Raw genomic sequence first — 24784 nt, forward strand, 5'->3', positions numbered from 1 at the left:
CCACCGCAGTTCCCTGGGTTTCTACCAGTCCTTAATTAAACAAAAATTAATCAAAGTTGCAAAAGCAAAACCAAACATCCCCTAAATAAAACGTGTGTTAAATGTATTGTTAACTCCTTTCCAATGGAATAGCTGTCTGCATGATGAACCACCTTTTCTGAAGAAGAATCCCCACAACTATAACTTAGTTCATCTTTAAGTGATCTCCAAAGTAAATAGCATTTAGTATGGCCCTAAGCCAGAGGCGTGCAGTTTGCCCAATGGTACAGCCAGCCTTAACTAGAGCAGAAAAAAGCTGTGCTCATGAAATAGCATTCTTTTCAAGTCCCAAGAAAACTGGCACAAGGGATATCAGTTAAATGGTGTGTACAGGATCAAGATTCTAATCCAATCCAATCTAATTGAAGTACAAAAGCTATTTCTTTAAAAGCGTCTTACCTTTTTTTAAGGGTGGCTGATAGCCAGAGCAACAGTCCCAGAAATGTAGAGAATATACCATATATTCAGGCCATGTCTACATTTCACACTTTTGCCAGCATACCTACGTTGACCAGTGATGTGAAGAGGTGTGATCCCTGACTCAGATGCCTGGGCTGGCAAAGTTCCTAATGTAGGTGCACTTATAGTGCAAAACTGCATTTTTGTTGGCATAATTATTTTCACTTCAAATAAGCTACACTGGAAAGAGTACAGTTTCACTGTTAAAGTGAGAGGAGTCCTGTGGCACCTTAGGGTATGTCTACACTACAGTGCTAATTCGAACTAACTTAATTCGAATTAGTTAATTCGAACTAAGCTAATTCGAACTAGTGCATCTAGACTAAAAAATTAGTTCGAATTAGCGTTTTGCTAATTCGAACTAGCATATCCACACTGAGTGGACCCTGAACTGAGGTTAAGGATGGCCAGAAGCAGTGCCGGCAGGGCATCAGATTAGGACTTAGAGCGTGGAGCTGCTGCCTCAGGCTAGCTGAGGGCTGTGCTTAAAGGGACCCGACTCCCACCCCGGACAGACAGTTCTCAGGGCTTCCCCACTTGCAAAGCAGTCCTGGCTTGGAGTGCCCTGAGTGCCCACACTCGGCACATCACAGCACTTGGCCATCAGCCCGGCTGCACTTGCCGCAGGCTGCCATCCGGGGAGGGGAGGGGTCAATCAAGAGGCTTCAGGAGAGCTTCCACCCTGAGAAGCCTGCAGAGCCACCCCAGTCCTCCCCATTGGGGGCTTGTACCCCATTCCTCCCTCACCTCCTTCCACTTACCCCTCCCTAGGCCCCCTTCCTGATGTATAAAATAAAGGACACGTGTGTTCAAAAATAGAAACTCTCTTTATTGAACAAAACTCGGGGAGACTGGGAAAAGGAGGTGGGAGAGGGGAAGAGAGAGGGTGGGAGAGGGGAGGGCAACTAAAATGATCAGGGGTTTGGAACAGGTCCCATATGAAGAGAGGCTAAAGAGACAGGGACTTTTCAGTTTAGAAAAGAGGAGACTGAGGGGGGATAGGATAGAGGTCTATAAAAGCATGAGTGGGGTGGAGAGGGTGCATAAAGAAAAGTTCTTCATTAGTTCCCATAATATAAGGACTAAAGGACACCAAAGGAAAGGAATGTCAAGCAATAAAAAAGTGTAACATTTATTACTAAGGATGGAGTGGAGGTTAAGGATAATCTAGGAATGGCCCAATATCTAAACAAATACTTTGCTTCAGTCTTTAATGAGGCTAATGAAGAGATTAGGCATAATGGTAACATAACAAATGGGACTAAGGATATGGAGGTAGATATTACCATATCCGAGGTAAAAGCCAAACTTGAAAAGCTTAATGGGAGTAAATCGGGGGGCCCAGATAATCTTCATCCAAGAATATTAAAGGAACTGCACATGAAATTGCAAGTCCATTACCAAAATTTTTTAATCAATCTCTAAGCTCAGGGGTTATACCATTTGACTGGAGAATTGCTAATATAGTTCATATTTTTAACCTGGGTTTTTCGCCTTCCTCTGTAGCATGGGGTACAGATCACAGTTGGAGGATTCTCTGCATCTTGGAGTCTTCAAACTATTTGAAGGCTTCAATATCTGAGATATAGGTGAGAGGATTATTCTAGGAGCGGGTGGGTGAGATTCTGTGGCCTGCATTGTGCAGGGGGTCAGACTAGATGATCATAATGGTCTCTTCTGACCTTAAAGTCTGTGAGTCTATGAGTGGTTCTGAGCTTTGAATGGCATTGTTCTGTACAATTTCTTTTTAGTTTTGGCTATAAGACTTCAGGAAATAAAGGAACAGGAAATAAGATAGCTTATTTTAGAATATAACTTAAATTAAAGAAAATCAGCATTATTTTATTCAGGATAGTTTTTTATAACCATGCCCAGAATTGCTTGTTTTTCTGGAATCTTATTTCAAAACTGATCACAATTAACCTTACTTTTTAGATCTTATATTTTTATGTTTAGTCTCTTTTTGTGGCAATCACTAAAACAGTAGATAAGAACCATAATCTAGTTATCAAGGCCAAACTGCTAAAACATATATTTGCATTCAGACAAGACATAAAATAACTCTTCTGATTTACCATTTTGAATACATTTCTTTCAGAAGGAGGAAAAGTGAAGCACTAGTAATTTTAAACTGGAGCACATCTTCTAGAGCTCCATCTACTTAAGCAGAATCTGCAGATTATCAATTACTTCTTCAAGATCATATGGCAGAGGCATACTGGAATCATCATCTTCCCAGAAGGGATGGCACTTTGGCTTTTGCTCTTCTGGCAAACTCAGTGCAAGCTGGCACTGGCATCTAAAAAAAAAAGAAAAAAAGAAAAAAAGAAAGAACAAAGAATTACTTTTAAGAGAAGGAATGTCAAGAAACCAAACTCTCAGGAAGGTATATTTTGTTCACAGATATATGAGCGAGAGAGAAAATAAATCTGTAGACAAAATGGGCTGTTCTTATAGAGGAAGTGGCCGTGTTTTCTGTCATAAGCTTTGTGTTATCTAGACGGATTTCTTAGCAAGCCAATCAGAAAGAAAATTAAGTTAGCGTACCTTTTTGTGGTGAATTATTTTTTCATTATCTCAGCTGTTATTTAAAGTATGTGATTAAACTATTATCAGATTTAAATGTTTGTGGGTTTTCAGTGTATTACTAGACTATTGAGAAAGATTAAACTGAATTTACTGCATTAAGGTCGGGGGATAGATTAAACAATATTACAGAAGCAGGATTGTCTTTGTAGATTCTAGAGATTTACAAGTATATAAGCCTCCTTTGCTCTGAAAAAGGCAATGTAAAAAGGGAAAACTGTATAGAGATATATGCAAATGGAAGCTAATAACAATTTCCGCTGATGAATAGGTAGGCAAAATTTCAATAAAATTAAATTAAGAGGTTAGTGTATGTTAGTCCCCAGAGAAAATATTTAAATTACAGTGTTTTTTTATTAAATGGATTATTCATCAATACTAGTGAAGTCTAATTATAACATGCAACTAAATTGCAGCCCAGCACAGTAAAGTTTTATGAGTAGCAACAGTCACGTCTCCTAAGATTAGTTTGTCATACGGGCTGCCACTTATTTGCACTGCATTACAAAATTTGTAACATTTCAATGACTTTTTAAAAAAAATTTACCAGTTGCTGATTAATTAGCTAATGTCTGTAAAACACTATGATGATAAAAAGTGCCAAGTACTATTATAATTACTGCATATATACAGTAGATGAATTAATTTCTTTACAAGAAAAATCAGATCACACACATGGAACTTACTGTTTTATCTCCAGTAATTAATTTACAAAATATAAATTATTTAATTATATGAGACATATAAAATGAAATATATTTTAAAATGGCTTTATAGAATTCTTTCAGCTCTGTAAAATGAATAAGATCAGCACACACAACTTTCTGGCCCTCTCTTAAGGCCTTCTGGAAGAGAATGTTCCCAAATGAAAGATGCCTTCTTCTCTTGGGAATTATTAATGGCAGTGTAATACCCATGAGAAAACATACTTCAACTTTACACCCATGTTGGTGTGTGGTTAATTGCTGCACCAGCATCCTGTGCACTCAATCCATCGTACATTATACTACAAGGACAGTATTAACACATAACATTCCAATATATCTTCAGCTCTCCACATCAGCCCCTGATAATAGCATCTGTTAACATGCACTAAGTACTATTATGTAGCACATCACTTCATAAATAATAAGATTAGCTGACCTCAGGGCCCTGAGAAGAGTAATGTGTTTAAATGTTCTCATTATTTATTTAAAACAAGAATTAAAGGAACAGAAGCTACTTGTGACAATCCTCTTAGCATAAATATTAAACTGTTTGCATTGATAAGCTGCACTGTACAGAATAACAGAGGATTTGTTTTGCAGGCTGCTTTATAACAGTTGTTAGAGCAAATGCAGTTTAGTGTACGAGTTCTGAGAGGTACTTAACTGATTGTGCCATCATGTTTTGAAGACATTTTCCAAATTATATAAAGGAACAGGAGAAAATTAATATGCAAGAGAAGCTGAAACTAATTACAGTATAACTCTGTAAGGCTTTTAAAATCTTGGTTTATTTTCAGTCTTGGCATAAAATAACATGCTCACTTTGCTGGGTAGTATAAAATATTCCAGTGGAAGCATTTCAATCTAAAAGTGGATAAATTAAACCATGTAGAGATTATTACAGCTGACACATCAAGAGGCTCAGCTAGTAAAGATTGCCGTGCATATTATGTGCTTTAGCAAAAGTCAATTTATTATAAACAATCACTTTAAATTCCTTGGGAGTAAACACACATCACTTTTCAATGACTGTGCAGTGGTAGTGTATGCTTCAGAGTCTATTTATAATTTATTTATTTATATTTGTAATTTATTTCCTACCAACTTTTTCCTCACATTTCAAATCTGGGCATCACTTTGTCACTTTAAATGTACTAATAGTTACTCAAGTTGCTGTCTGCTGAGGAGCCCAGGAGTGGCAGAATAAGTTGCTACCCGTGACGCCTCTAGCAGCGACAGTCTGAAGGGTCACCTCACAAGCTGGCATGGTTTCTTGAGCATGTGCCTCATTACATGACAGCCAATTGGGAGCCTCCTGCCAGATTGCATTCTACATGAAGGATTGATGTCAATGGCCATCCACAAGAGCCTCCTGATTCACAAGTCAGGTCAGAAGTGCGCCTGAGAAGAGGAGAGCAATGGCCAGTGCCAGGATCCCGTCATTTCCATGCCCTCCTCTCTATATTTACCCAACCTGGAGCTCTTCAAATGTGCTCCATCACTACTTCTACTTGTCCAATCTACATCTGATGCTCCGCCTCTTTTAATGTCCCTTTCCTAGCGAGAGAAGTTTGCCAACAATGGCAAACATGCATTATGTATATCATCTATTTTTAACCTGGGTTTTCAGCCCTTGTACAGGCAAAATCCCCACAGACTTATAAGGGAATTACACAAGTAAAAGAGTGGCAGGATCAGGTCCTTCGAAAACATTGCTAAAGATGATGCTGTGCCGGCAGCATTCACTGTACTGTAAACAATGTGGGTGAGGCGATTATCACACAAAGTAGCATCCACAAAACTAAATTAAGCCAGTCAGTATCCTTTTGGTAGTAATATTTTTAGTCTTAACTTTACTAAATGTTCCCACAATGGTAAAGGGAAGTGTCCTAGATCTGGTCTTGGATACTGTAACAGAATGACAGACCTGACTAATCTGCACAGGGACACAGGTATCTTCAGCTGAGGCACTATATCCACAGGTGGTGAACCTCACATAAAAATATAGAACAGAATTCCTGCCAACCCACATTAACGCCTACCAGAGGAAAAAGGAGCAAGGATCTACCACAGAGAAGGTGCTATTGGGAAACTCTAGGGTCACCCAAAGTTAGATTGAGTATTATATTTAGTGGTTGAAATTTGAATTACCAAAATGGGGCAATTCCTGAAAAGAGAGTAAGTTGGAACATGTACTACATGTAGCAACCTGGGAATGTGATGGGTTCATAGGTAGGATAAGTGAGCTGCTGAATCTGGCAAACCCTGCTGAAAGATCTTACTGCACATTAAGCAGTGCAGTGTTGTTGTCTAGCTTGTTAAAAAAGATGTTTGTCCCTTTAAGTCAGTGTTTCTCAAACTGTACTCCGCAGAGCCCCAAGGCTCCGTGAGACATCTCCAGGGGCTTTGCGAGGTTGACAAACTGGAAAGCCTTCAAAAGCATAACTGAGAATCGCCTCGAACTGCCGCAATTAACACACATCGCTGGGGCGCCACATAAATTTTTACGCATGTAGAGTGCTCCGGAGCCCAAAAGTTTGAGAACCGCTGCTTTAAGTCAACAAGTTGCTTTTGATTGCAATGAGACCAGGTCAAGCTTGGGACGCTGATTCATCCTGCCCCCCCTAGATGACTGGCAGAGAAGGGTTGGCTACACAGGTATATGCCAGTGCAGGAAAAGCCCTCTTTTTACTTCATCTTGAATTCTTTCATATCCTGCTCACGGAAGACCAAGCAACAGCTGCAGCGTATTTCCAACACATCAGCTTAGTGCCAAAGTGGTCCTCCTGCACCTTGTTAATATAAATCCACCAAATAGGAAGAGGACATTTTAAAATATAAATGACTAGTAACTATTAACATGTGGAAGGTGTACACATTTCTAAAGCCTCAACATCCCCAAGCCCTCACCAATACAACCAAAACCATCCCAGGCCCAATTCAAGTGTCCATTTGGAAGTAGGAGTTGATTACAATTCACTGTGAACTGATCTACAGCCTCATTATCCGTCTCCCACCATATTCAGCTGGGTTTGATTCTGGCTATGGGCATGCAATAGGAAATGTCTTTTGCTCATTAATATAACCAACTAATTTTCCTTTCCTAACAATTCAATTGAACAATAAGAAGCCATTTTTATAAGAGCTATTGTTTCACCTAGCTGATGGCTAATCTCACTATGGGCAAATATAAATTCATTAAAACAGGTATTTCCTTGGTTATTGTCCCTAGGTTTGTACTTACATTTTGATGATCAGGGTGTCAGCTACATTAGAGGACACTGATCCTATGTGAAAATTAACCACTTTAGCTAAAGTGTGTGTTAATTATGGGTATGCAAGCAGTCAATAAAAGGTTAATGCAAAAGTCAAAGGATAAATTTATTTCAGTATTGCATCATTCCACAGACTAAATGACTAACATTATACTTTGTGTTTTTAATCAATAGATTTTACAGTAATGTGCTAGCCATTGATTTTAAAAAACAGTATTCTTTCTTTCCCCTAAGGACCACACTGTACATAGACTAGAAAATGTGGGTGCTATGGAAGTATGCGATTAATGCCACTGTAGAGTGTTACCTAGTGATCAGAGTAAGGAATTGAAAGAGATGACTTCTGGGTTCTACCAAAATGTTTATCTACTCCACAGGGACCTACAGTGGTTCACCTTAGACAGGTAAACTAGAAGAGGGAATAAGGAGCCCAGTTCCTGCCTGCTATCCCCACACAGGAGGTAGCCTTGATTCAGCTGTCTTAGCTCAGGAGTGCAAAACGTGGTGGCTTGGTGAGGCAAGGCGATGACTAATAAGTGCCAAAAGGGAGATAACTGAGGTGCTTACTTCAGCATCCCTGGAGGCATTGTGCTGATGCCTCTCCCCCTATCATGGCTGGACATTCACTTACACACTGCAGAGAATGGCAGGGCCAGACCTCAATTCTTAGAGTTGGAAAATCCTTTAGAATGCACAGATTGAAAGCCTGATTATTAGTTCTGGCAGATTGACCTGGCATTGCTCAGGTCCTTAACTCAATTAAGGTTGATTTTTTTTTATTAAAGCAAAATGTACATGCTTTATTTAAATGATTGCATTTTGCAAAGAGTGTTATTTTCTGAAGTTAATTTTTATTTCAGATTTCTTAAAAAAAGATTATTAATTTTTTTTCGATTTTTTAGTAATTTTAAAAAAATGGAAATTCCATCAATTTATTTTTCTTCATCCCCATACACTCTTATCATTTGCTAGGTTTAATGTAGTTTCCAATAACATTTTCTTCTAGTTTTCAAACATTAAGCATTGATCTGTCTATGCCAAAACAAAGCACTACTCCACCTTTATCCGTTTTATCTCTTTTCTGTAAGGTTTACTGAGAAGCAATCCTATGTGATGTTCATCTTATTTTTCTGGCTTATCTTGGTTCAGTGTCTTTCAACATTTGCTCAGTTTTATCAATTTTGATCTGGTGATTCTGTCTCTTTTCGGTTTGGTTTTATGAGAAGCAATCCCATTTCAGGCACATCCCATTTTCCTAGGATGCTTTAAATTATGATAAGAGGAAGCTGTATACTGAATTTGGTGGTCCTAGCTCTTATTCTTTAGGAGGAGATCTTGAATAATGGATAAAGAGACAAAATCTATAAATATATAGTACATCAGTGTTTCTTAAACTTTATAAGACCAAGGAACACGAGACTATAATTTGGTTTTTTATGAGGAACACCAAGGATTTTTTGTTAAGGAAAAAAAAAAGTTGCCATCCCCTTTAAGGACAGCCATTTTGAACTCTGTTGTTCTCCGCGGAACACAGTTTAAGAAACACTGTAGTAGATCATCTCAATTGCTCTCTTTCTCTCTCTCTAAACATTAAAACCACCCCTTTATCATATATATAAATGTAAAGAATTAGGCACCACAGTGAACGCTGTCAGTGACGCACTAGGCTAAAGATATTGTCCAATGTGTTTATGAAACAGCGGCACAGGGAAAAGATCAATAAGAGATTCCAAGCAAAAGGACACCAAACCCCAAGAGCCTGTTTTTGAAGTCAATGGCAACTGCAGGTTCTAAACATCTTTGAAAATCAGACTCTAAGGGCTCATCTACACTGGCCCCTTTTCCGAAAGGGGCATGTTAATTTCACAGGTCGTAATAGGGAAATCCGCGGGGGATTTAAATATCCCCTGCGGCATTTAAATAAAAATGTCCGCCGCTTTTTTCCGGCTTTTAGAAAAGCCGGAAAAGAGCGTCTACACTGGGCCCGATCCTCCGGAAAAAAAGCCCTACTTTGAAGTAGGAATAAGATCCTCCGGAAAAGGGCTTTTTTTCCGGAGGATCGGGGCCAGTGTAGACGCTCTTCTCCGGCTTTTCTAAAAGCCGGAAAAAAGCGGCGGACATTTTTATTTAAATGCCGCGGGGGATATTTAAATCCCCCGTGGATTTCCCTATTACGACCTGTGAAATTAACATGCCCCTTTCGGAAAAGAGGCCAGTGTAGATGTAGCCTAAGGGTCTGAGTCACAAGCTTATGTGCCATGCTGAATAAAGCCAGGGATGATATTTCTATTGGACTTATCTTGAGTTCATGGTATTCATGGGGGAAACAGCCCAAACTGTATAGCTATGTATATCTGACCATACATACAGCAGAGCTACTCAACTTTGGAAGCCCTGGGGGCCACGATAATACTCACAGCACATATGGAGGGCCGCAACTTAAGTGTGATTGTATATACATGCAAATACATATGCAAATATATGCAAATAGCTTCGTTTACACTGATGGGCATGAATACAAAGATTAAGGCAAGACTATACAACACACAGGCCCCATTTAAGTCAGTTCTGCTGATATTAATAAAATTAAATATTTACCCAATTTCCACCCATATGACAGCACTTTTAATTCCAGAATTTAACTATTAAAACACATATCAACAGAAGACGATTATATTAACTTGCTGTTGTGGAGCATGTTCCCAGTGGAGGCCATGTTCAAAGGATCCCATCTGCGGACCACAAACAAACAGGCTGTGGGCCGGATATGGCCCACTGGCTGTATGTTGAGTAGCCCTCGTCTACAATTACCCAATGCTGTATATGAAATTTTACGTGAACAGGTTTCAGCATTTTTAAAGAAACTGAATGTGCACACTCAGAGTTCACTTATTCAAAGGCTCATTTAACTGCACATCCACTAATGTGATCTATGCCAACAAATGTCAGCAATGCCCCACTGCAATGTATACTGGCCAAACTGGACAATTTCTACCGGAAAGAATTAATGGACACAAATCAGATATCCAAAAAGGCAACACGCCAAAACCTATTGGACAGCACTTTAATCTTCCTGGACACTCATTAATGGATCTCCAAGTTGCTGTTTTGTTTCAGACCAATTCTACAAGCCAAATACATAGAGAAGTATTGGGACTTAACTTCATTCACAAGTTTAATTCTTATGCTAATGGTCTAAACAGGGATACTGGATGGCTCACACACTATCTTCCACCTTTTAATGACTTAACCAACCAACCAACCAACCAACCAATGGAGATGCTAATGGTTCTTCACAGACTCCTATAACTACTTTAACTATCTACTCACTATCTACATGTTTTGTTAGTCTTTGAAGTGCTACTAGACTAATAGGTTTTTTTTAAGTTTTATCTACTCACTGTCTCTCTTTTTCTTCCTCCCTGCCCATTCCTCCCTCCCCCGTTCCCTTATTTATTCTTGGTTCTGGACTCAGTATACTCTGGTCATCTGAAGAAGTGGGTTTTGCCCATGAAAACTCATGATATCATCTACATGTTTTATAGTGATAGAAATGTAGCCGTGTTAGTCTGGGGTAGCTGAAGCAAAATGCAGGACAATGTAGCACTTTAAAGACTAACAAGATGGTTTATTAGATGATGAGCTTTCGTGGGCCAGACCCACTTCCTCAGATCAAATAGTGGAAGAAAATAGTCACAACCATATATACCAAAGGATACAATTTAAAAAAATGAACACATATGAAAAGGACAAATCACATTTCAGAACAGGAGGGGGATGCAGGGGGCGGGGGGAGGAAGGAAGGTAAATGTCTGTGAATTGATGATATTAGAGGTGGGGAGAGTGGGATGTCTGTGAGCTAATGGTATTAGAGGTGATAATTGGGGAAGCTATCTTGGTAATGGGTAAGATAGTTTGAGTATTTGTTCATTCCTTCCCGGAGAGTGTCGAATTTTAACATGAATGACAGTTCAGAGGATTCCCTCTCAAGTGCAGATGTAAAAGGTCTTTGTAGCAGAATGCAGGTGGTTAAGTCATTGAGAGAGTGTCCTTTCTGGTTAAAATGGCAAGAAACTGTTTTTTCTTTGTGATCTTGTCTGATATCTGTTTTGTGGGCATTAATCCTTTGGCGAAGTGTCTGAGATGTTTGCCCGATGTACATAGCAGACGGACACTTTCGGCACATGATAGCATAAATTATATTTCTGGATGCGCAGGAATATGTGTTCTTGATCTTATAACTCACTTGGTTAGGTCCAATAATGGTATCAGCAGAATGAATATGTGGACAAAGCTGGCAACGGGGTTTGTTGCAAGGGAAGGTACCAGGGTTGGTATTAGTGTGGTATGTCCTGTGGTTGTTGGTAAGAATCATCTTGAGGTTAGGTGGTTGTTTATAGGAGACTATGGGTCTGTCTCCCAGAGCCTTTTGGAGTATGGTATCCTGTTCCAGTATAGGCTGTAGTTTCTCGATAATGTGTTGGACAGGTTTAAGTTGGGGGTTGACTACATGTTTTGTTAGTCTTTAAAGTGCTACTAGACTATTTGTTGTTTTTTAAGGTTTTCCTGTTACAGACTAACTCAACTGCTCCTCTAAAAATAATCCAGACTTTTTAAATGTCTGACAGCGATTGATTCTTTGGCTCTGCATTTCATCTGAGTATATCAGCTGATATAACTCACAATCACAGTTTAGAATCTTTTATCATTTTTATTTTAAGATGTCATAGAAAGAAAACTTAAATGTGACTCGCTAAACAGATTGATTTGCTTGGTAAAGAACAGGAAGAACATTGCTTTTAAGTAAAGATTCAGTTTGATGGTGGACAACGTCCTTCACCTTTGCTTATGGATGGGGGAGTGGGATAAATTCCTCAGAAAGTATCAAAATGGTAACATCTGCCATTAAAATAAATGATCTTGTACTATATTTTTATGGTAAATCGAAAGGCATGAGGATAAAAATGCCTATCATAAAACAGCGGGGTTGGTGAAAGCGTTGTAAAGACAAAGCATTTATCCACTTAACCAGGTGCGTGTCCATTAACGACATTAACAGTTTAACAAATTATGATAGGCCTAATTTTATCCTTCCCTCTGCTCCAGGCACTTGCCTGGTCACAGTAGCTGTTAACATGTGAAAATTTACAGCTACCAATTAAGGTTTAAGGCCATCAGGTAGAATGCTGAGAACAATTTTATATCCAGGTCTATTTGTCAGCATGTTAGTAACATAACAATGATGATGAATGGTTTACTCTGACAGCTGAACAGTTAGGAGTTGCTGACCTCTGATCTCAGTCACATGATAGGGTCACCTGAAACTTGGATTGCTTCTACCTGACTGCATATAACAATATAGGGGTCAAACGGCTTGGAGATTATATGTATCATGTCTGAGGCAGCCCAATTATAAGCTTTAGGGAATGCAGTGTTGAATTCCATAGCTCTGCTGCACAGAGCTGTAGAACAACTGCAGAAATCTGTGGAACAAAAGGTATACAATTTCAGAGGTCTTAAGTAACTTTCCTTGCTGTTCAATAGAATGGACTAATTGTCCTTAGAGAACAACAATGAAAATAAACATATTTGCAGAAACTGTGACTCTACCACTGGAAGAAAAATATTCAATAGCCATTGAATTAACTATGTATTTTCTCTCAGAGAGTTTCGATCTTGGACAACTGTACCAGAGTGTAATTACTATTAGGCTCTGTTAGGAAGACCATTTAGTTGGAAACTGGCCTTAGCAGCCAGACTTACATTTGAAACTGGAGTTGAACTTCCCGAAGGTTCAGGGTTAAGGTTCAGTTCTAGGCATTTGGTTCAGCACGTTTTAGAAAAAGAAGCAGGCACAACATCTAGATACAAAACAGAACTTCAGAAAAGTTCAGGGTTGTTGGAAGTAGGCTGTGAGTTCATCTCCCTGAATGCTGTTAGTGCATTCAGGGACAGAACTGCTTTCTGATCACTATCGTTCATCTCTGTAAAATAATGGCTGGCCAACCCTGTATACATTGGTTACAAGAGTCTTAGGAAGAGATTCCAACTGAGTGCCCTATCAAAAGCAGCTGACCCAGTTATTTCTAAATGCACATTACCAAGGCTGGGTCTACACTAGACCTGGAAGCTTGAGTTAAGTTACACAACTCCAGCTATATAAAATTTGTAGTTGGAGTCAGCTTACCTTAAGTCGAGCTTGGAGCTGTCTTCACAGAGGGAGGCTGACGGGAGTAAAAGCTTTCATTCGGTCTGTGCTGTTGCATGTTTTAACTAGAGTTGTAACTAGAGTTTTATATGTTGTAAATAGAGTTGCCTAACAGTTGTAGTTCAGAGCAGAGATTTCCCCAACTGCCCACTGAAGATGGTGTAGACCCCCCCTGAATTTTCTCAACACCCCACATCCCAGCTGTCAACTAATTACATAGCTGTGTACAATTCACTTGAATGCTGGGAGATATTGTTATCCTCATTGTATGAGTAAAGGGCAGCAGAACTGTCCTCAGCCTGTCCTGTCTATTGGAGTCTTCCTCAATTGAAATGCACTAGCAGAGCAGAGGGTTTTGATGCCTGATCCAAGTGCAGAGAAAGGATGGGACAGCTGTTTTGCTTGGTGGTCTGCCTAAGAATCACCGGCACAATTTGACCTGCCGCTCTCCACTATTTAAAAACAGAGCTTATTAGGCTCCACAGAAGCTCTTTTGTTTTGTTAAATGGCCACTAGAGCTGCAATCACAAATAAACAGGTCTAAGGGTAAGTCTACACTAAGCAGTTTTTAGCAAAGTGACTGTGTCAACACACGTTGCCACAAGCCAGCACTATTGCAGACAAAATACTTCCTCCCCATCAAAGGGGCTTTGCTTTGTCCACAGCAGAGTGCTCCTGCTGACAAAGCGGTATTCACATTTTCGTTTGTCACAGCAAAACTTTGTCACTACGCATTCATGAATGACAAAAGTTTTGTCAACCAAGTGCAAGTGTTGATATAAGTGCTTGGACCTGCCATGGGACAGTGTCTTCTGTGGAGAAATCAGCCAAGTCTGCACTAGCACTGAGGTTTCCTGACAGATGAAATCACTGACAGTTGGAACTTCAAGAAACCAACTGGCGGAGCTCATAGAGGTAGGTGGCAGCAGAAGGTGACGGTGCTGGGCCACAGGCAACAGAGTGGTAGAAAGAATAGTGGCACAACAAACAACAGTGGCTAGAGTGAGTGGTGAGCAGGGATGTTATAATGCATTTATTTAGGTCAACGTGTAACCACTGAATTTTTCATCAGTTACACATTTATAGGTGGGGGCGGGGGAGGGGAAGTGGCTCTGCATTAGAGGTAGCAGCGTGGAGGGGGCAGGTGGTTCTGTAGGAGTGGGTACACATGGGGAGTTGGCTTAAAAGCCAGCTCCCTGTGCATACTGGCTCCCACTCTCTTCCCCCCCATCCCGCACTGTTGCCTTTGATACAGATGTGTGTGTGTAACCATACAAGTTAACCCATGAGCTCCGGCTCATCCGTTAACTGTGTACATCACTATATGTTCACATCACTAGTGGAAAGCAGCTGGATGAATGAGCAAGGTGCCTTCCTCCCCCCCAATGAGAGAGGGGAACTCACAAGAAAACACCTCTGAACTCTGAGGCTATGTCCACTTTATAAAGATTTGGGGACAAAAGTGCCACTGACATGGCACAAGTCAGCAAAACTCAAAACTCCACTCATTGTTGACATTTCATGGCCATGTTGTTAGCTCCCCCATTGACAGAAAGAGCAAAGCAATGTGGGTAAGCATCCCACAGTGCCTGGCATCACCTTCAGTCACTAAGCACTATGGGAACACACAATGTAGCACGAGGAATTTTGGGATTGTGAAAAATGTCTCATCAGCCATCGCTTTGCTTCTCAGGCCTCCCGGGACTTCTAGCTTACTTTTGTGCCACTTGAATGACAGTCCTTACTGCGAACTCCAGCATCTGCTGTGAGAAATCATAGATCCCAGATTTCTCTCCCATCTTGTATCCAATGTGCTTAGGATAGCATGCATTGCAGCAGAGCCGCTTAATAGCAGAGGACAAAAACTCGGATGTGGATGACAATTTGAGTGGCATTGCACTGGGCTGTCATAGAACGGCTGTTCACCGTAGAGTGTTGCTTTTGGGTTAGGGAAGCCAGCACCTGTCATGCAGGTGTGGGATAAAGATCAATGGCTACAGAACATTTGGATGCGTAAAGCAACCTTCCTGGAGCTGTGTGCTGAGCTGGCCCTGGAACTGCAGTGCAAGGACACCTGAATGAGAACTGCTCTCCTGGTAGAAAAGTGTGTTGCCATTGTGGAAGCTGGAGACTACTGATTGCTACCATGCCGTTGAAAATCAGTTTGGAGTGAGGAAGTCTACCACCAGGGCAGCACTTCTGCAAGTGTGCAGGGCAATACATCACAATTTGCTTTGTAGGACTGTGACTCTGAGAAATGTGGATGACATAGTGACTGGCTTTGCTGAAATGGGTTTTTCCAAACTGTGGCGGGACAATTTATGACACGCATATTCCCATTGTAGCACTACCCTACCTTGCCTCCGAGTACATCAGTTGTAAGGCGAACTTCTCCATGGTGCTTCAGGCACTTGTGGGAAGAATTGAGTGAGAAAACAGATTTGTTCCAGATGAGGAACTGGGAGAAGCAATACCAGATGCAGGGCTGGACTGAGAGAGTTTCAATTCAGAGTTTATAATCCACAAAGAATGAAAGGCTACCGATGAACCTTCCACGGATAACCACAAGAGGGGTAAAACACCCACCCTCCACTCTGACCCCCCAAAACTGAAATCCAACTGTGCCAGTGGTGAATTTGCCTCTTAATACACTAACTGAAGCTTGTGGTCCTGCTCACTGAAAAGCCTGAGATTCCAATAGGTGTTTTTTCCATTAGTAATGAAGACTCTGATGCAGAATCCCAGAGAATCACTCATGACACATGCATGATGACCTGAAATCAACCAGCAATACCACTGTATGTGCTTTTACAAAGTAAATCTGTATCAGAATCCAGCGTTTAACATTACCCTGCAGAAACTATTATGCTGTGAGGCAGGGGTGAAGCAAATGAATCTGACAATAAAGAGGTTTAAGTGACAGCTGCGTGAGCTTTAAAATGCCAGTTGTTCTAGAGTAACCAAATTGCAAGCTTAATGTCCCTTCCCTGTCTGCTTACCTGAGAACTGAAAAGTAAGCATGAGTCCAGCTACTGGGTTTTACAGAATGTCACAGTGATGGAAATAGCATGGCCTACACAAGTCAATCCAGAGTACAAAAAGCAGTACCTCTCACTCCTTTTCACATCATGAATGTCCAAGACCTTCAAGGAACATTCATTTTGTGAAACTAAGTAGAAAGAATATTTTCATGAACATATATCAATGTATGTTAAAGGGAATTCATATATGTATATGCACAGGCATTCACATATGCCAGAGATTAATCAAACAAAATACATTCATTTGCTATGGGATTTAGGAGCAATAATAGTAATTTTTAATACGGTTAAGATTAGAACTTTTATGTAACCTTTTGGGGAAAGCTCATATGGGCTTTAATCTCCATAAGACTGCCATTGTCATCACTACTCATATTTAATAACCTTACTGTGGAGCAGCACTGTACTAATCAAAGGCCAGGTAACATTACACATATCTTTCAAGGTTTTTTACAAATTTATATAGAAAATTCAATTAAAAATCCCTCTCTCTGTTCTGGAATATAATGAAGGGAAAAAATTAGTCAAATAAGAAGTTAATCTAGTCCAAATGTATGAAATTATAGCATCCAAAGAGATAAAATTACACACTCAAAATCCCATGTCTATGAACTCAGAGCACAAAGATGCAGAGTTTAAGCATGAACATCAGCAATCAGGCTCATATATTGTTAAAATATGGAAACTTGCTATTTCTAAAAAACATCAAATTTATAATTATTGCTGTGAGAACAGAACAAACATCCATGTGTTTTCAATAGCAATGTTAAATACAACCTGTGCAAATGTACTTCCCTGATTTTTTCACTTGATAACATATTTAGCTGGCTATAACTTCAGAAAGGAGTGAAGAGTGGATTGCATGCTAGCCTCTGAAGTGAAGGGTGTTAAATGAGACTGAAAAGCCTCCTTTCCCCATCCCAAATCTTTTTCCCAACTCCAGCCAAGTAGAAAGTCCCTTCCTGGTGTATGGGCTTTATGTGAACAGGCTAGTAAAAGAAAGAGGACAAAGAAACGGTATGGTTGGCTGAACTATGGATGAATTTCCAAGCAGAAGTCTATTCAAGAGTAACCTCTGATCAGATTCTATCATGTCTACTAAGTTCATAGTGTCAAATGGGCCGGAGGCAGGAGATTCCTGCTGGAGCTGACACTGGATACCTCATGGAACCATGCTACCCAGCACAGATCAGATAGCCAAGGGTGTAACACAGAGACACTTGATTTCCATAGAGGTAATTCTGCTTCCTCTGTATGTCCTGAGACGTGAATGGATCCTATGAAGTCTGTGTGGTTATGGACAAGTCTCCTGCCAGTTCAGTTGGGAACAAACTAGTCTCCTTGTGAGGACTAGGAACAAGCACTGTAAAACTTCCTGTGGGTCCTGTTCTTCATGTAGAAATGCCAGCATAGGGGTAGTACGTGCACCATGTGTGTCCATTTGTTTAATCAACAAATATGGCCACTATGCTACAGGGGGTTACACCCTCCTCCCGAAGCAACTCTTAATAAATAGCACAGCATTTGCAGAAACATGCAGTTTAATCCAATCTGACCCACAGTTCTCATACGGTGTATGTGCAACCGTACCTGTTTCCCAGAGATGTCTGTTTCCCATTGCTTAGAATAACATGTGCAGATGCACTGTATCCTGAATGCATGAGAATAACGTGTATGCATATTTATGCACACACCCCTCCACTTACAAATAATCCCACCACTCTGAAGGGTTCAGCATTTATAGGGAAATTTTCAGCACCGTAGGCATGGATTTAGGCTTACTGTTCTCATTACAAATGAGAAGCTGTGCAGCAGTTCTACACTGAGAATACGGACTTTGACTTCAGACAATATAAAAATATCTCAACCTAAGTATAATTTATGTTCCCTCAAAAGGAACCTAACATACTCTGTTTCTCTCTCATAGAGTGTACAATCTGCTGTTTTATTTTACACACAACCTGTGCATTCCTGTGTTTTATCAAAGAAACAAAATGCTAAGCACGGAGTATAAACACAGCTGGCTTGTTTTCCCCCAAATATTGATTTTATGCAGTTATAAAATAATTATTTTCATGCCATTTGCATAATCAGATGGGATACTGTTCCTCCATGGAATTAGTAATGGAATTGCTAATTTAGGTTCTTTGGAGAACTTTGACTGTATTGCCCAGAATCTACACTTTTATTAAAATTAAGTTCCAAGCACATTTGGTTGAGAAAATGTAAACCAGGGCTACTCAACTTTGGAAGCCCCAGGGCCACAATGATATTCATAGCACATGCCGAGGGCTACAACTTAAGTGTGGTTGAATATGCATGCTAATATATATGCAAATAGCTTCTTTCACACTGACGGGCAAGAATACAAAAATGAAGGCAAGACTACACAACATGCAGGCCCCATTTAAGTCAGTTCTGCTGAAATTAATAAAATGCAATATTTACCCAATTTCCACTCATATGACAGCACTTTTAATGAGCAATGACAGTCCAAGGATTTAACTACTAAAACGTATATCAGCAAAAGACACCCCCCCCCCCACACACACACACACACAGCTGCCCTCCTAGGTTCTTGACACAGGCAGATTAAAGTCCTGACAATCTTTCATTTTAGGTCATAGCAAAGTCAAGGGAAGCATGGAGTGCAGAGGGGTGGAGAGGAGGCAGATTCTGAGGAATGTGGGGAACAAGGGGACAAAGAGCCATAAAGTTGAGGGAGAGTTTTTTTTTTAGTCAAATACACTCCTAGAGTATCCAAACATGTATTTTAATAATCACTGAACTTCACTACGTTTATTTCTCTAGCCATCCATATTTCATGGATAAAGCACTTAGAAATGTGCTGTAAGGAACAGACCTGAACTGGCAGGATGGGAATTAGCTAGACAACCTAAAACATCTTCTCCTAACATTTATGAGTGAATGTTCACACTTGTACAAATATAAATGGCATAACACCAGTGGAATGCTGGAAAATGAAAGGTCTAGAAAACATGACCTATGAGAAAAGACTGAAAGAATTGGGTTTGCTTAGTTTAGAAAAGAGAAGGCTGAGAGGGGTCATGTTAGCAGTTTTCACGTATCTAAAAGGGTGTGACAAGGAGGAGGGAGAAAAATTGTTCTCCTTGGCCTCTGATGATAAAACAAGAAGCAATGGGCTTAAACTGCAGCAAGGGAGGTTTCGGTTGGCCATTAGGAAAAACTTCCTAGCTGCCAGGGTGGTTAAGCACTGGAATAAATTATCTAGGGAGGCTGTGGAATCTCCATCACTGGAGAGATTTAAAAGCAGGTTGGATAGACATCTATCTGGGATGATCTAGATGGTGCTTGGTCCTGCTGTAAGGGCAGGGGACTGGACTGGATGATCTCTCAAGGTCCCTTCCAGATCTTGTATTCTATGATTCCATGATTCTGTGAAAATAATCTACCAGGCATTCTAATACCTGGAGACATAACCTTTCCATTGCAATGACTATCAATGAGTGGCTCTGATTAACAGTGGTCATTCAGGAAATGAAAGCAATTGTTCATATTTCAGATCTCATCTCTCAGTCACATCCACAACTATGACTTGTATTGAGAGAAACGTGGGTGTTCAGCTTTAAGCTAAAAGAGGAGGTTATATGCATCTTTTCCTATATATCTTCAATACATTCTAAGACATTCAAGGAAAATGTGCACGTTGCATATATATATTCCTACTTTTGCTGACAAACTTAATGTCAATGTAGCAGTAACAGCAAAGTGATTTGTCCAGAAGAGGTTCCAATGAATTACTATTATGAATTGCATATACAATGAATATAGGTTTGGTTTTATATTTTATAAATGGTGCAAGCCATATCTTAGAATTTCTGCTAATGACTGTGTTCACCAATTTTAATAATATATTGTTTTACTCTCCATAAGTAACTGGGTATATGTATCAAACCGTCCACCCTTGGGTTCTCTGTAATTACCTTTTTACATTCCAGTATGAAATCTTCCAAAGTAATATATAGAGATATCTAATACTCCAGTGTTATCAAACACTATCCTAATCCATATATAGAGTCAAAGAATCACATTCTGTACCAAGCTGCACTGGCATGGACCAGGAGTAACTCCAATGTAAAAGTGGTTTGAGATCAGAATCAGATCAAGGAAATATATAACTAAAATTTCTTAAATATTTTATTTTAATCCCACTAAAAATCTAGTGTCGATTGGAGAATGGATAAAGATTACCAGATGAGAACAGATTTTCCTTTCTGGATGCAGATCACATTCATTTTATTTAAAGAAAGAGAATAAAACTGATAAGATAAATCTTATATATCTAGCTGATTCTGCACTCCTTGCACACACAGAATTCCTATTGAACTCTACAAGGAGTTTCAAAATCCAGCTTTATAGTGCATAAATTAAAGTAATTAATTTGTCCACTAACCACAATTGAGCCCCCATGATCTGCAGAACTCACCTGCAAAATGCTTCCAACAGATAAAACGTGTAGTGCCTGGTAATTTTTCCATATTTATTTTCTATAGAACAAAGGATCTTTCTGACCATAATGTCAGTACTGCTCTCACGGAATGTGACTTTAGATTTTTTGGTGGTGCCAAACCATTTGCTTTATACAATATGATATACAGTACTGACTTTGAGCCATTTCACTACTGATGCCTTTGATGCTTTGTTCTCTTTTACTTTAAGATGGAAAAGAACAAATAATTCTGAGATCTTTCCTTACTCTTGACTCCTTCTGATGTCTATCTTCAGAGCTCTTCGAACATCCAATTTATGTCACTCTTTTTCTTTCTTATGCTGTGGATTCGAAAAGAATGAAGGTAATATAATATCCTGAGATCTATGGAAGATTGAAATTGCCTTCGGAGTAAACTTCAGTGTTTTTCTTAAAACTACCTTGCCTGAATGAAAACTACTAAATTGCTTTCCAATAGATAATGCACCTAGTCTTGAAATTCCTTCTGGATGAAATTATTGCCATGGGGGAATATTTTAATGATAACAAAGTAGGTGGTGACACTACCTTAAGGAATAGTTCAAATAGGTATTTTGTGAGCATTTGCTATGCACAATTCAATTTTAGCCACAAGCGCTTGTGTATTTTCTGTGGATTAATCATTCACTGTGGTTCACGTAAGAAACCAAATTTGCCATTATTGAAAACACTGGCATTTGCTAAGCATACTGACCTGTAAAGGCACAGTGGCATTAGTCTGTCATAAAAGATGTCCTCTTAGACCACCCTGTAGGAATTGTAAAATCCTACTTCCATTAGCTAATTTAGGACTCAGCAGTCCATCAGAATTCAGCAAAGCACTTAGCCATGTGCTTAAGTTCCACTGAGTTCAACAATACTTCAGAAAGTAATTAAAGTTAGGCCTGGAAACTAGACTTAAGTAAGAGTTAAACAATTTGCTCAACTGGGGCCTTAAGGCTGTTCTAATTATATCAGAGTTTGAACCGCAGGCATGCATGCACACATGGTTAGTTGAGGCTTTTTATGACAATATTTTTATTCTATTCTGCATGTAAGTTCTTATACTGTGCTCATTATCATAGTGTCTAAACACCTGCCAGCTGGACATTAAATGATGTGACTAATATTTGTCATGTGTTGCTTAAAGTACTAGATGGGTGGACTTTTCTAGAATCTCTCAATGACACTTTCCCACTACCTTTGCATAGTGACTTTTCTTACTCTGTAGCCATTTTGTCAGGTGTAAACTGTATGGATCTTTGTGTAATACCAAATGTTTTAAAAAGATGTTAGACAGATGCAGCCAGATGAATAACTAACTAAAAGGTTTAAATAGCAAGTCCTGTTTGATCAATAAATGAATCTATCCTTCCAGAGTTTGTGAGGATTGATGGGACAAGAGGGAACAGATACAATAAAGGATTTTTGCCATCTCTTTGACAATGGCTCCTCTGTTCCGATGCATTTGCTTCCATGCCTGCAATAGAACAGTTGTGAGTTTTGGTCTTCCAAATATTTTGTTTTGTTTATTTTAATGTTATTTGTCAAACTCCAATTTTCCTGGTGTCTTGGTTGCCAGCTGAATCACCTTAGCAACTGAGTTGCTGATGAATATTTTCTTCTTTCCATTCCACAAGAGTCATTATTTCCTTGTGCAGGCCAACAGCTCTAATTCTTTTCATTTTTCTTTCTAATGGACATTGCTACAACATTGTCCTGAATCCCAAATGAGTTCATCTCAGTCTTTGTTTAAATTAATTTACTGCTAATCCAGCTGTTCTTAATTCCAGGAAATTTATACACAATTTTTGATAGTGTCTACATATAATAGGTACATCATCCAAAGTCAAAGAGACTGACAGAGTCTCTCATTTTGTTTCTAGTCCCAAACAATTTCATTTTTTCATCAGATTGTAAGGCTAGTTGAAAGGTAACTGCATAGTTGTAATATACCTTGAAGTGTAGAAGACTTTTCTGTAAATCTTCATATTGCACAACATCCAGATTAAAAAAATAGCATTATATAATATCAACAGCACACAGAGAAAAGTGGTTGAGAACTAATATACTGACAAATCTCACAAAGTACCGGTAGTTTTCCATGGAGAATCACCATCAAATGAGGTGTTTCTAATGGGATTCCACAGACCTTGATATTATTCAAAATTTTCAGTTATTATACTGAGGTAACTATAATATTGCTGCTGATAAACTTCACAGATTACACAAAGACTTGCAGCATGATACATAGCAAAGAGGACAAAGAAGTCATCTAGAGCAGTGTTTCTCAACCTTTTTTTGTATAAAGTACCCCTTTTCAAAAAAATATTAAAAGTACCCCCCAGTACCTACGGTTTTCAGACACACAAATTTTTTGTCTATTATTCATATTTGTTTAAACAACTTAAACATAGCAAGGCGGGCGATGAAATTTTTGGGTGTAAAAAGTACACAAATAATAAAGCGCTGTAAAACTTACAACAAAAATTCAGTTTTCTACAAATTTCAGTTGTGTTGACGTACCTCCCCCCCCCCCCCCCCGACTTCTCTTGAGTACTCCTAAGGGTACTCGTACCATTGGTTGAAAAATACTGATATAGAGTGATCTAGATTGCTTGGTAACCTAGACCCGTTCAAACAAAATGTGTTTAATACGGAGTTATACAGATCAGCGCAAGAAATACAGGTCATACCTACCAAATGGGGGACAGTGACTCAAAGAATCTAGGGGTAATAGTGGACTAGCAACTGAACATGAGCAATCAGTGTAACACTGTGGCAAAAGAGTTACTATAATACTTGGATGTATAAACAGGAGAAAGGAATTTTACCCCTACACATGGCATTGGTGACGAGACACCAATACTGGAATTTTGCACACAGTTCTGTTGTCCCCATTTTTAAAAGGGTTTTGAAAAACTGAAGAGGGTGCAGAAAAGAATTCATTAAAAAATTATTCAAGAGCTGAAGAAGATGCCCTAGTATGTGAAACATAAAGAGCTCAATATAGCTAGATTATCAAAAAGAAGGCTGAGAGAGATGATACTTATACACTTAATTACAGTGTATAAGTACCCTCACTGGAGAGGGGGGGAAGAGTACAGAGGTACTAAAGGGTTCTTTAATCTAGCAGAGAAACACATAAGAACACAGGGCTGGAAGTTGTAGCCAGATAAATTCCAATTATATATTAGGCACAAATTTATTTTTAAAGAGAGAAGGCGATTAACTCTTTGAAAACACTACTAAAGGAGTTGATAGATTCTCTATCTGTTGATATCTTCAGATCAGGACTGGGTGCCTTTCTGAAAGATATGCTTAAATCAAATGCAAGTTATCATGCTCAGTACAAGTGAATCCAGTAAGATGTAATGGCCAGAGATCAGTCAAAATGATCTAATGGTCCTTTCCTGGATTAAACTCCATGAAACTTTGCCCTGAAACTTTGCTACAGAATGTAACTAACTACTGAAAATTCTTTGCAATGTAGCTCTGTGCAAATGTTGCATGGTAGCTGGTAAGATATTCCAACAGACTGGAAGAGGATTTTTAGTATGAAAGCCCCATAAAAAGCAGTTTGGTATTTGAACCTTATGACAATGTGGAGATAAACAGATAATGAACAGATCACAGATCATAAAGTGATGACTGCAAACTGTCTAGAATATCTAAATGCAACTCTGGATCTATAAGCAGAACATATAGGCCAGATTCTTCTGGCGTAATTCAACTGACTTCATAGGTATCAGTGAAAGAAGATTTAGGACAGAAGAGCTTAGCTGTCAAGAAATAATAAAGTTAAAAGAAAAATTATCAAATACAAACATATACACCTCCCTTGATTTTCTATGTAAATTTAGAACAATACTTTCCAGAGGAAGTGTAGCTATGAAATATACTTATCTTCTCATTTACACTATTCCTCTTACAGCATTCTGCAACCACTAAAACTAGGAAGGTCATACTGAATCAAAGGC

At 39.2% G+C, this 24784-nt stretch overlaps 1 protein-coding gene across 9 annotated transcripts in view; it reads right to left on the bottom strand.

The window, feature by feature from the left end:
- Positions 1-1616: 1616 nt before the first annotated feature.
- The window catches only part of FTO (FTO alpha-ketoglutarate dependent dioxygenase), a 391784-nt gene continuing 368616 nt past the window's right edge, over positions 1617-24784 (bottom strand). For 6 of the 9 annotated variants that reach the window (XM_075940288.2, XM_075940298.2, XM_075940290.2 and 3 more), the window contains one exon: positions 1617-2797. In XM_075940288.2, the coding sequence (XP_075796403.2) occupies positions 2656-2797 (142 nt within the window). In that variant the 3' untranslated portion in view covers positions 1617-2655. The remainder of the gene's footprint in view (positions 2798-24784) is intronic. The other 3 variants (XM_075940300.2, XM_075940292.2, XM_075940295.2) reach the window with 2 other exon arrangements.

Source organism: Pelodiscus sinensis, chromosome 12, assembly GCF_052426305.1.
Source record: "Pelodiscus sinensis isolate ZL-2025 chromosome 12, ASM5242630v1, whole genome shotgun sequence".
Lineage (NCBI taxonomy): Eukaryota > Metazoa > Chordata > Testudines > Trionychidae > Pelodiscus > Pelodiscus sinensis.